Consider the following 13,503-nt stretch of genomic DNA (forward strand, 5'->3'; position numbering starts at 1 on the left):
ATGCACCCTTCACCTCAACTTTCCAACACCACTGACAGTTCATCAAATCAGCTCAAACACAGGAGCAATATTTCTGCTATTGAGGAAGGCAGGAAAATCAACCTAACACAATACCATGGAAATGCAGCTATATTGTGGTTTCTTTTGGACAGTATAAACTGGAAACTGTTGTGGTGCTCATTTTGGCTTGAAAAATGTGTGCTCTTTCTTAACTAATTCACTACTTCTTCAAGAAGCTCCAGTTTGGTACAAATGGAGGAAGGCCTGGGGGAGGCAGCATAAATCCAGCTCTCTAGTGAAAAGGCAAATGACATTTACAGACCTGGTTCAGAAATGGGACAGTGAAACTGATGCCAAATTTGGTAGGAATGATGCTCATCCCTCTCTTTTTCCAGCGGTTCTGCCTGCAAGGAAAGAACATTATTCATACACCCATGAGCTTTTTATCATAAATCAATACTGTGCTTCCCTCTGACTGTGCACCAAATGGAAGTTAAACACCTGACTGTGATAAAGACTGAATTCATCACTAATTTGTATTAAAGGCTTTCTTTGTGTGTTCTGACCAGAGGAAATTGCAACTGAAGATGCTTTCTGCATGCATTATAGAAACAGTTGTCCATACTATTAACTGTTCAGTTGTGTATACAAGCCAACTACAAAAGTCTATGAGGCAGAGGAAAGCATAAGCAGATTGCCTTGATAGTCATGTGAAAATCCTAGCTGGACTTAACAGACCCCCTCTTCTTTGCTACAGTTCACTTACAAAATCACATCATGCTGGGTCTGATTGTGGCCCTATTTATGCTACCAGCTCACTGATAGACTTTTCCTCTGACAGTGAGTATAAAGGGATTTCAAAAGGAGAAATATTTAGAAGACAGTCTGCAAATATAAGGTGCGACTTCCCATCACTCAAGTTGCTAAGAGAACTTCAGAAGTTAGTAGGCAACAGGTGCACCCAGTGACAGGACAGCTCCAGGGCACCTACTTGTTAAATTCTTCAATCAGTTTCTTCCTGGTGTGATAGCCAGAGCTGGACAAACATTCATCCCAGCATCTTCGCAGAGTAAATCCCTCCAGCTTCTGGTTGAAATGAGTTGTGTCTCCTTCATGGTACAGATTGAGCTTCCTCACCTTCCCAAAGAGACACAGAAAGGACAGGCCAAGTTTAATGCTTCAGACAAGGAGGGATGAGATCTAAAGTATGTTGGTTCCTGGTTTTACTCCTTGGCTTTCTATAAAGAACCAAGGAGCAAAACAATTAACAAACATATATCTGTTTATGGGAAAACACAAACTAAGACATTAAGGCTGGAAATTTTCAGAGATCGGGACTTAAAGCACATTGTCAGTATGATTAAGGTACCTGGTGCCTTTGGACTTTCTTGTCTTTAATATCTATCCTTTAACCAGCTGTTACAAAATTGAGGCTACCAAGTAATTTAATTAAACACAAGATAATCCATGCTAGAACCTATTTGTCACACAAGTTTGAGATCCTGCTAGGAGCTCAACAAAAATGAAGCAAAATTACTAATGCTTAAAAATTTTGTGAGGCTGATCAGTTGTCAGAGCTTGTTCAAAGGCAGCACCCCTGGAAGGTGTCCGTGTGTCTGTACCTCCTCAGGGGGCAGGCCGCACTTCCGAGCCACGTCACTCATCCAGCACTCAGCAATCATCATTCCCTGGGGCCCTCCAAAGCCACGGAAGGCTGTGTTGGAAGGCAAGTTGGTCTTGCAAACGATGCCCACGCTGCTGACATTGGGGATGTTGTAGGAGTTATCCAAGTGTAACAGGGCTCTGTCCATTACCTGGTGAAGAAAAGGAATGGAGGTGGACACATTTTACATTGATTGGATGTCAGACTTCTCACCAGTGCCAAAACCAGACTGGAAGCTCTGAAGCTAATTTACAACAATCAGCACTTTCTCCAGCACCCTGCAGTGCTGCAGTCAACACAGCTGGATGAGCACTGAGGTGCAGCCAGGACTGCATCCCAGGTGCAATGGAATGTCAAGTGCTGTCCTCCTGTATGGAATGCAGGGCAACCCAAACGTCTGGGAATGATTGGCATCTGAATCCATTGATTCAGAAGGCTGAACAATTGCTTTATTAAAATATACTATATTACATTAATACTGCATTATAACTATACTAAAGAGATACTATACTATACAAAAGATACTAAAGAAAAACCCATGACACAGCTTTGAGCCAATTGGCCAAGGAAACAAAACAATCCTCAGCAGAATCCAATTGACAAATCACTTCAGGTAAACAATCTTCCTAAGACATTCCACATGTGCAAAAACAACAGGAGCAGCAAGTAGAGCTAAGAATTATTTTTCTCTTTTTCTCTCTGGGCTTCTCCAGGAAAAATGCTGAGAGAGAAAATTATGTCTCTCTCTGTTCAGAGAATGTGAATGCCACACTCCTGAACAACAGGACAATAAGCACACTTCCCTGTTGACTCCTATGGCTCTGGGACAGATTGAGCTTGAAAGTCCTTTTTTGGCCCTGGGCTCATGCTGAGTCAAACTGTCAGTAAATGCCATTGTCTGTCGGGAAGAAACAGAGTTTTCTTTTCACTTCTCACATTTTAAGTAATCTAATACTGGAAAAGTGACTCAAGCACTGGGCTATGGCAGGAAGGGCAAACATGAAATAAACATTTTCAGTAACTACCAAACTGCAAGATTTGAGATCTTTGTCCACTTATTGTCCACATTGGGAAAGGGCCAGAACTTCTTTGTGGCTTTTGTTTCCAGACTTCCCTTCCAGCAGCAGTACAGAGAGGACATTACACACAACCAAACCTTGTCTCTACATGGAGCACTTTCCAGTCTCCTGATTCAGACATAATCAAAAAGGCAATTACACAGATGTGCTCTCAACCAGGCCCTCAGCTTATGCAAAGACACTTGCCTGTCATTCTGCTCTACCCAGCACCAGCCACATGGCCAGCATCAAATGTGCTGGTAGAGAGCTCCTGCAGTTCTTTCCTATTGAACAGGATCCATTTTTGCAGAAAATTATCAAAGAGTTGGTGGACTGGAGAAAGTGAGCTAGAATAAACCTGAGTGACACCAGGCTATTGAGTTGGTCACTCACATGACAGAAAAGGAGACTTTTTTACTCATCAGTGCAAAACTTCTTGCAGACAAACTCAAAACTTGGGCCCATTTTTTGTCCTTACTGCTTGTGAACACAGTGTTGGCTTTAGCCAGTCCTTTACAAGCTTGCCCTGATCAACCTATTGACTGGATGCTTCTTTCTACAAGGAACTATCTTTCCCTGGAGCTGGGGATCTATCAGCCATCATGCATTGAGCAACAACTTATCCATCATAGCCCTCTGTAATGCAAAGCAAACATTCTTGACCCCTTTGCTCAATCTGAGTTATTACAGCATTCATAAGAATCATGTGGCACATGCCAAGACAGGTCAGTTGGCTCACAGAGCATTTGTAGAAGCTCCAAAAGCCCTTCAAAATCTGTTTTCAGTCATGTCAAAGAGCTGCATGTGCAAGCAATGGTGTAGGCAACAGCTCTCTGAAGGCAGAGCAGAAGGTTGCACAGAAACACACCTTCTACTTAATTAGCCATCAGAAAATTTTACTTACACCATGAGAGAGGTCTACAGAATTGCCCCCATTGCTGTAGTATGACACCTCCAGACTCTTGACTTTCCCATTCTTCATGAAGCCAACCTGTCAAGAGAGTGTCTCCTCAGTAATCAGTTTTCAACAAAATGTTCTGGTTTGTGCTTGCCTCCAAAAACTGAATGGATCTCACACAGGCAGAGAGGGCTGACTGTCCCCAGGGCAGCACAGAGCAGGCTGAGGGAATCCCCCCAGTAAAGAGTTCATGCATGTGTCAATCTTGCTCCAGAGAACTACTCTAAATTAAGTGCTGGCTGCTTACCACAGCCACAATTTCTTCAACAGGTTTTGCTTTCAAAAGCAGCAGCAGTTGGAGGGGGATTGAAGCAGAAGGGAAGTTAACCAAGCATGTTGCTAGAGGATGCTTTACAGGAATGGGCAAACCTCTAAAAGAAATGTGATTGTCAGCAGGGTCAAAGTCTTGGTTGCAAGGAAAGCAGAGTTATTTATGCTGAGGTCACAAGAAGGGAACCATCCAAGCCAAAATAACTTCTGCAGCACTTTAACAGGAAAAATGCTACAGCCCATTTCCAGTGGGGGAGATCAGCAGTGAAACAACCACAGCAGCATTTTTTCACCATATCTTACTGCTCTCTGATGTCTCAGGGACAGCACATGGACTCTTTCATGTGTGTGCATACCTTGTACCTGCCCAGGAAGGGGTGCCTGCCACCACTGACCAGCATGTCCTCATCTCGATCCAGCATGCAGCGCACCGCACGGCCAGTTCTGGGAAAGAACACAGTTTTTAGGCAAATCCTGAAATGTACAATGCAGCTCCTGCACAACAAGGCTCTTCTCTTTGTCTTTCCCAGGGTGGCAGTGGACAGTTAAGGGTAAACTGCTTGGTTCATATATCTTACTCTTAAGAAAACGGAAGACTGAGTGAAAAAAATAAATATCGCCAAAGCTGGGAGCTGTTTGTGAAAACTCTTGCAAAGACTCTTGTATTAAAAAAAAGGATAATTTCTTTTAGAGTTAGATGCTAATAACTGAGCAATCACTGTTTTACAGACTATTTCTCGAGGCACTCTTTTGGCTTTGAAGAAGACAATGCCACAGGAATTATATAATAATGTAAAGTACTAACTAGCCTTCAATTTGACCTTGTTTTTTATTTGCTTATTTATTATCAAGGAGGAAAACAAGAGGGAGAGTAGGAGTGGTTCTTAATTTTCTAACAATTTTGCCTTCCAAGTGCCCATCTTCAGGTAGTACCAGTATCTAGCAAATGTCATATAAGTTGTTTTGTAGCCTCCAGGATGTCAAACAGTGGTTTGGCTGGCAGAGATAAAGAGAATAAAAGGATGCAAATGTATAACTGATTAATTAGAGAAAGCAGATTGTTTGCTCAGAACAGTAAAAAATAAAGTCAATTTAAAGACAGAGTTTCATTTTGCTTGTTCTCATCCAAAGGTATTGTATCAATCTGCTGCTGTGTTGCAAGATCCCTCAGCTCTTCCAGATCCCTCATACTGGGAAGGGTAGGGCAGAAATGTCACCTCAGAGGCCATGTCCACCCAAAACCTGCACAGTTAAACAGGATCAAAACTCCAGAAACCAGGAGCACACTTCCAATATACTCTTTACAAATGGTTGCAACCTAGGTTAATTCCCTGAGCTTTTGGGGGTTTGAAAAGTGTGGTTTCCAAGGCCTGCCACCATTCCTAGGGAAAAATCCCAAGAGGGAATTGGCAGAAGAGCAGACATATAATGATGCAAGATTGATCTAGTAGAGTTTTGAACAAAAAAGAGATTCTCATACCTCTATTAAACAAAAATAACCATGGCTGGTGCTGGATTTTGAAATGGTTTGGGGTGAAGTGAGGGGGAAAGGCAAGTAACTTGAGATCCAAGAGTTTTCAGAGAGTAAAGAATATGGAGGTTTTTCCCCTTTTCCTATTAAAAGCTGCCATTCCTACATAAACTTAGCCCCTCTGCGCAGGTTCAATCCCTCCTACCCACTAGGAACCCATTAGACACCTCCTTTGGGAAATCCCAAGCTTGCTCTAAGTTGTGCAGTAAGAAGACAAGCAGAGTATTGAAAAGTGCTCCAGCAGAAATGGTGGAGCAGAAAGAGGCAGCCTGGGACAGTCTGAAGGAAAAAAATCCCTCTTCCTATTGTTGTTATCTTATTGTATTTCATATTTCTAGAGTCCCATACTCTTGTTATGATATTCTTAAAGTCCATACCTTCTAGCTGGTTTTCTACCATGTAGCTCTTCTCTGCAGCACAGTTCCTCGTGACTTCTACAGGGGCTCCTCCTGGGCTCTCGACCCACCCCCTTTTATCCCAGTTATCTTGGCAAGCCACAGCTGCTGCCCAACTAAGGACTTCACACCTGTGGCTCATTTAGAGCAACTAGGACCCACTTATCCAATACATAGGACTCTCGCTACATTTCCCCCTTTTTTCTATTACTAACAGATGCATTTAACTACAATATAGATATTCAAGTACAATATATTAATTTCCTTTACAATACATGTTTTATCCCAAGACTCAAAGGCCTCACACACCACACAAGTACAATACACACAATCTTCCACAGCTCTTCAGGCTGCTACAGCTCTCAGGCTGTCCTATTTTCCACAGCTCTTCAGGCTGCATACCTCCATCACGTCGGGGTCACCAATTATTGTTGTTATCTTATTGTTATTATTATATTTCTCGAGTCCCATACTATTGTTATTATATTCTTAAAGTCCATACCTTCTCATTGGTTTTCTACCATGCAGCTCCTCTCTGCTGTGCAGTTCCTCATGGCTTCACAGGGGCTCCTCCTGGGCTCTCGACTCAACCCCTTTTATCCCAGTTATCTTTGCAAGCCGCAGCTGCTGCCCAACTAAGGACTTCACAGCTGTGGCTCATTTAGAGCAACTAGGACCCACTTATCCAATACATAGGACTCTCACTACATCTTCCCCCACATCTAAACTTACTTGAAGGCTGCAACAGCCACTACAGATGTCAAAATTGTACTCCTAGTCTCTTTTCCTCCAAATCCTCCTCCCATTCTTTTCACTCGAACCACAACCCGATTTGAAGGCACTCCCAGTGCATTGGCAGCAAACTCCTAAAGAAAAACAAAACAGCAGGACATGTAGGGAGCTCAGCTGGTGTTAGGAACTAAATGCCAACACATTGCCTTCCTGAAACCATTTCAACAGTGCAAACATTGGATTTGATGGAATGGGAGCCAATAAACCCTGCATTTGATCTCTGAGGGGAAAAGGCATGGTGCTGCAGCACACAGGGCCAGATTCAGGAAAAGACTGACACAAGATGAGGCAACCCAGGCACAGGTCTCATTTAGCACAGGTTTTGATGTCCATACCACCCTCACTGCATAGAGAGACCTTTGGACACTCTTGGTGAGGCAGTAAATGGAAAAAGGACACCCCATGGTGCCAGTAGCCAATCTCATGGAATGGGAGAGCTGGTGCACAGCCAGTGGTTTCACCACCTCTCTTTCTGATGTGTCATTCAAGCATTGTGTCTCCTGAGCAGCTGGGACCCTCCCCAGAAAGGGCTAAGCACGTAATCCCTCCTAACAAAGACATGTTGCCAACAGAAATATCCCTGTCACCTGGAAGGAGATTCAGGATTCCGGCAGGATGGATAAAGGCTTTAGATCCCATACCCAACTCTTAGCCTATGTGGTTTTTAATTGAAGAATAAAGTAAGAGCAACTATAAAACAACCATTCATCTAGTCTGAAACTGGGAAACAAATGCCTTTTTGGCACCAGGTTAATGAGAAGTACCTGTGTCTTCATTGGGTTTTGAGTTGACACAAAGAGTTCCATCTCACCATCTTCTCCCTTTGGCACAGCTAAAGTACAGTGAGTTTCCAGGTAGAAATGCTCCTGACCACCAAGGTACATCTCTCCTAGAAAATGGAAATAAATGCCCCACAGAAAGGGCATCCCTGGTGTTATAAGGTGTCACCCATCACATGTTGTCTTCAATCCACTGCCTCCTGTACATGTGTTAAGTGAGAACCCTTTGCTTTTCCCCCCACTGGATATCACTAGCTCTAAAATTGACACTTCTGGTTCAATGTCTAAAAAACCAACAAAAAATAAACTCAAAACAAAACAACAAAACATGATAAAAATTCAATACATGCTTCCTTTCCACTTTCTATAAATCTTAATTATAAAACACAAGTGGCTGGCATTTCAAAAACAAAATTCTGCACACCATGCCATTGATCCAGCATCTCTGGAGATGCAGTACTTGGTGCACCTTTCAAGACTGCCTCAATAACACCACTGAGATAAGAATAAAAATAAATCAAGTATAGTCTAGCTGAGTAGATAAAATACAAGGTTACAGACTTTGAAACAGGAGAACAAAAATAGAAACCCAAAATGCCTCAAGATGATCTAACTGGGAATCAGTTCTCTATCACTGCATGTGATTTTACCTGGCAGTGCTGAGGGTACAATTTCCACTCATGCTATACACAATTAAATGTCAGAAACAAGCTCCTTTCTCTGTTCATTGTGGCCCATTTGCCTAAGGTACAGCCATACACCAGATTAAAGGAAATTGGCTCTCTGTAAGATTTAGACCAGACTAAATCCCTGTCTGGACAGGGAAAAATTTCAGAAAATGAAAAAAAACAGTTTGTAGAATATTTGCTCAAGAAAAATGTGTGCTTTCATTGAAAAAAGAGTGTTTTCTGGGGGCACAGCTGGCAGCATCCAGGTCTGTTTGAAACAATAAAATTTGTATATCAGTCTGAAATTTATATGAAATTTAGTCCTGCACACCTTACTCTCAGTATCATATGAAAAAAAGGAAGTTGACTTCTTTTGTCACAAACTATACTATTTTGAAAGACTTATTAATGCTTATTCTCACCCTCCAAAATGTGATCAGATTCTTCAAATCCTTTCTTCACATCTCCCTTATTAATCCTCTTTATATCCTTAAAGAAAGATTTTTTCTCAATCGCTTCCTAGGAAACAGAAAGACACAAGGACATTTTTGTCTAAGTGGAATGAAATCAAACCTTCCTCTAAATGAAGAAGAAATACCCAAGATAAAAAGCACAAGAACTTATCAGACACTTTCTATGGTAGTAGCCAAGAGACTTGACTAAAAGCAATAGAAAATAACTTTTGGCAACAAAGCAATTTCACAACCAACATCACCATAGTTGGACAATCTTAAGGTACTCCTTGTGACTTGTTTTACATTGTGGATCCAGAACCTCAAGGCCTGTAACCACCACAGCTATAACTTCATAACTTACAACTTATATTAACTCTTGTCTGTAGCCCATAGGGTGGGAGAAAGGGGAAAAAAATTTAAAAAAAGAGAAATAAAAAGAGAAAATGAAACCTCTCAGATGAGAAGTGCAGAAGTAGCTCACTTCTGAGCTAATAGAAAGGGAAGTATATAAGGGAAGTTTAACAAAGGCATTTTCCTTTTGCCAAAACTGAAGCTTTCCATGATGAAAACAACCCCCACCAAATATTAAGCAACGAACCCAAAAAAACACCAGCACGTTTTTTGGCTCCACTCTCACGTTCCCTGGGTGAATGAACAACTAGAAGCCTCAGAAAAGGCAAAGGTCTCACACATTGTTTGTTAATCCACAAATCACCCAAACAACCCCAAATCTCTGTCCTCAGATGACAGTACCAATGTCTGCACCAGACAGTGCACAGACTCTATTTACATGAATACAATTTCATGTAAAATTCATTACAAAATACATGGTATGAAATCCTGACTGTTAAAAACCTTTCATTAGAATCCCGTGTTTCTAATTTCTCCACTAAAAATGGCTTCATACGTTTTTCTTTCTCATTTCTAGAAATGAATGCTGTGCAGGTATTATCATTTGCTTTTACTGTCTCATAAGGAGACCTTGTCAGCAAATTTTCTAGTTAAAAAGGCATGAAATGATCATGCATTGTTGATATTAATTTCTTCAGCTTTGAGAAAAACCACTTAAAGACTGCGGCCATACAGTTCACAGCATGGAGTGAACTCCTGAAAATTAATTTCATCAGCTTAGAAACTAGACAAGTGGTCTACAGAAATCTCAGAGAAGCAGTGCAGTGACAGAGCTAGAAAAGACATTTTCACACCTTGTTATTTCTTGTTATAAATGACAGAATAAAGAGGGAATGGATATCAATGAAGCCAGCAGGGTCAGACCTGAGAATATTAAAACCAAGCTTCTGTGGGCAAGAATGTAACTCACAGTAACTTTGTTTATTTAAACAATTTTCTGTTGAGCACAACATTATCTCCCTGAGCTTGATTTATTTGTTTCAGCTTTAAATAGCACAGAAAAAGTTAATGTACTCTAAATCAGCAGGACACCAAAGATGTACCCTCTTTATATTTAAATACACAAATGATTCCTTCTATCAGTGTCCTGTTGCACCCACAAACACAACCAAAACGTGGGGCTCAGTAACCATGTGTGTGAGAACAGAACTGGACAGCAGAGGGTCCCAAGCCAGCTGCAGATGCAGAACTGAGCCATCTTACCTGAATTGTGACAATAGGTTCAAGTTCTTCATACTTGATCTTCACAGCTTTAGCTGCTCTCCTGGAATGCTCCTGCGTGTCTGCCAGGACTGCACCGATGATATGGCCCACACAGGTGACCTACAGGCAAGATTGGGACCCACCATCACCGGGGTGTGTGTTTGCACTTACCATGAGAGACTCATGATCATTCTCTTTATCTATTCCTTTTATGCAGCTTGTTCAGACCAGTCTATTAAAAATCAGCACCCAGGAAGAATAATCACAAGCAAATTTGGAGCGAGTGAGCCTGTCCCAGGGGGCTGCAGCTTAGAGAAGAACTGTGGAGATGACAGAGGAGAGGGGCATAGGGCAAAGGGACTTGGCCCTTACAGATTTCTGTTGACCCCAGTGCAGTTAGAATTAACTCTGTATAAGGTAGAGGACTTGACAGCATGAGCAATGTTACATCCCGAGCAGCATGATCGAAAAAGGCTGTTTTTAGCTACATACCACATCCTCAGCAAAGACAGTCTCATCATTAGCGATGCCAGTGACGTTACTGCCAGGAACATCCTTGGCAGAGACAAAACACACAAACCCAGGAACACTCTGAGCTTCAGATGCATCTATAGAACTAAAGAAAGAAGGAGAGATAGTGTTATTTCTCATTTTTTCTTTGTGTAAGCAATTATGAGATTCCAATACAAATTCAGGCCTGATTTCCTTGAGTTTGGCTATGCCACATGAATATCATGCGAGACTGTGACAGCATAACATATGAGACTAAAATAATTTGGGATCTATATGAAAATGTTAATCCTGACTGTGAGACTGATCAGCACCCTGCTTCTTGGGACTATGCCCTACATCTTTTCCCCAAGACATATCTGAACTTGATCCAGTTGCCACACGTACTAAAGATTCTTTGATACCAAGTTGGTGTTAGTGAAGCTGTGCCCCCACTGTCTTCTTAGCTGCCATGATGGCAAGAATATGGATAAATATGAAATTTTAGTGCAGACATGTATCATCTGCCATGGGTGAGTCAGAGAGAAATTGTTGAGGACCAATCATAAGGAAGCTTCAGGGCTTTTAACAGGATGCAAAAGAAGTGATGCTCAAAAGGACAGAAACCTTCATGAAAGGCTGTCTTTGGTAATCAGCAAAAGTATCTACCCAAAATGCTTGTCTGCTTCAGTCATATATAGATTTAAAACTCAGTGACAAAATAACTAAAAAAGGGCAATATAATTTAATTTTTACATGGAGAACTTTGTAAAAATATATTACAAAAGACTTTCAGGATCCTTTTGCAATATTCTGTACATTGGTTTTACAGAGAAACAGCTGTGAGTAGAAGTACTGTGGCTTTGATTTTGCTGGCTGAATCATTTATTGCCTTCTATAAATTGTTGCAACTTCTATAAATTTTTTCAGCAACTTGTTTAGATTCCTGAAACTTTGATATAAACTGTGCCTGAAAGCAGCTGTTAATACATCCCAGTGAGCCACAAAGTTTTTGAAAAAGACATTAAATGTATGAATGAACTTTCCCACATGAGCCCCTAGACAGCAGGAACTCAAAATGCTCTTTTTCTTTAGGAAGGTCTCTTTCCTATGTTTCTGCAGCAGTAGCTCACAAACAACCCCCTAACACTTTCCCTTAGTTACAAATGCAGAGGCAGCTGGAGTCTGATTTACACTTGGTGCTCAAAATCTGACTAGGATGAAGTGGAAGCTTTCAGAGTCAATATTTTGACTGCCAAAACCATAGGTTGATACTTTTGCCCCCTGATTAAGTATTCTCCTACTTCCTCTGCAGAATGCTACAGACTCCCAGCCTGAAATATGTGCACTCAACATAAATGCAAGGGATTGTGTACAGCAACTTCTAGAAAACACTGCATGTTGTGGACACAGGCATGGATGGGATGCCTTCTCTATCTCCCCATCTGCCCTGGTGGCAGTAACAACACTTAAGTGTCTGCATTGCACATGGCAACACCTAAAAATTAACTGTGATGAACAGAGCAGTTTCTTTCATAACCTGAGAGCCAATTACTGCATCTGTGCATCCCATGGCACAATGGGAAAGCTCTGCACAGGAAGCCTAACTAGGCAGGAAGCATTGCCTAAGGAATGAACAGCACTTGGAAAGGCTGTTGAGGATGACACAAGGCAGTGGAACACAAAGTGGCCCTCATCAATGCAGCTGAGGGCAGATGAGAGCCTGCAGAACCACCACCACATAAACAAAATTAGGGTTTGTGGGGGCAGCCAGTCCTGCAATATGACAGCATTAAAATCCATATGAGAATATGGATGGCATTACCTGCCAGGATTGGCCTTCAGGAGTTGGTTATTCACTACTGTTATAAATTAGGTACCAGTCATGCCCTGGATGGACAAGATGTTTTCTGAGACAGCTGCACTTCCAAATTCTGGCCTGTCCACCAAGCACAAACAGGGCTACATCTGACAGCTGAAGCCAATTCACAAATGACTTCTGTGCAGAGGGCTTGATCAGAGCCAGTGCAGGCAGGCACTGTGCAAGGCAAAGCCCAGTGCCCACAGCTGACCCACCAGCAGGACAGCTGGTAGAATTGCATCTTACAACCTAATTTTTCAGGCAGATAGAAGGAGAATCTTCAAGCTGCATGCTCCAGTTAGTGATTAAAATGACATCCCAACCTCTGTGGTGCTCTCCTACCCTGCTCCTTTTTAATCCTGCATGCCTGAGTATAAGAGATGGGAAATGCACAAAGTTTGGCCTAGGCTGAGGGCTTTTGTGCTTCAGCAAAGCCCAAAGTTTGGTGTCGGTTCCCTCACATTCCCACTGACAGCTTGCAAGGCAGCTGTCACACACACACAGAGCTCGCCTCCATGTAACAATGTGCAAAGAACTGGAGTTCCCACCTAAGCAAAACCTTTCCCTCACCCACACCCTGACAGATTGATACTTTCCAAGCCACCAGGAACAGGATGCTTCCAACATTTGGAAGGGAGAAGCAGCACTTACAGGATCTTAGCGTGGGCCTTGGTGCTGGTCACCAGCGTCAGGTACAGCTCGTTCTCGTGGTGAGGGATGTCATCACAGTACACAGCCTCTCCACTGGCTTGTTTGGCTGCTGAAACGTGCACCAGAGGCCTGCCCACCATGTCCTCCACTGCCTGCCCCTTGGGCACTTCCTGGAGTAAAACACATGGCTGACTGCTGCTGGCTTGGGTGGAAGGGGATGGAAGCATTGATGGGAGGGCAAAGAGCACTGTGGGACATTCTAGTGAATGAGGGCTCAGTCCTGTGTGAAAGGAAGGTAAACAAGGTGCCACAGGGTGTG

At 42.4% G+C, this 13,503-nt stretch overlaps 1 protein-coding gene across 1 annotated transcript in view; it reads right to left on the reverse strand.

Annotated features, from left to right (window-relative positions):
- The window catches only part of XDH (xanthine dehydrogenase), a 51,980-nt gene that overhangs the window by 11,325 nt on the left and 27,152 nt on the right, over positions 1-13,503 (reverse strand). The window contains exons 18-28 of the mRNA XM_059467386.1: positions 13,185-13,354; positions 10,676-10,799; positions 10,184-10,303; positions 8,537-8,633; positions 7,432-7,556; positions 6,608-6,741; positions 4,306-4,393; positions 3,626-3,712; positions 1,623-1,814; positions 992-1,137; positions 323-404 (exon numbers count right to left, since the gene is read on the reverse strand). Of these exons, the coding sequence (XP_059323369.1) occupies positions 323-404; positions 992-1,137; positions 1,623-1,814; positions 3,626-3,712; positions 4,306-4,393; positions 6,608-6,741; positions 7,432-7,556; positions 8,537-8,633; positions 10,184-10,303; positions 10,676-10,799; positions 13,185-13,354 (1,365 nt within the window). The remainder of the gene's footprint in view (positions 1-322; positions 405-991; positions 1,138-1,622; positions 1,815-3,625; positions 3,713-4,305; positions 4,394-6,607; positions 6,742-7,431; positions 7,557-8,536; positions 8,634-10,183; positions 10,304-10,675; positions 10,800-13,184; positions 13,355-13,503) is intronic.

This window comes from Ammospiza nelsoni, chromosome 3 (genome assembly GCF_027579445.1).
Source record: "Ammospiza nelsoni isolate bAmmNel1 chromosome 3, bAmmNel1.pri, whole genome shotgun sequence".
NCBI classification, from domain to species: Eukaryota; Metazoa; Chordata; class Aves; order Passeriformes; family Passerellidae; genus Ammospiza; species Ammospiza nelsoni.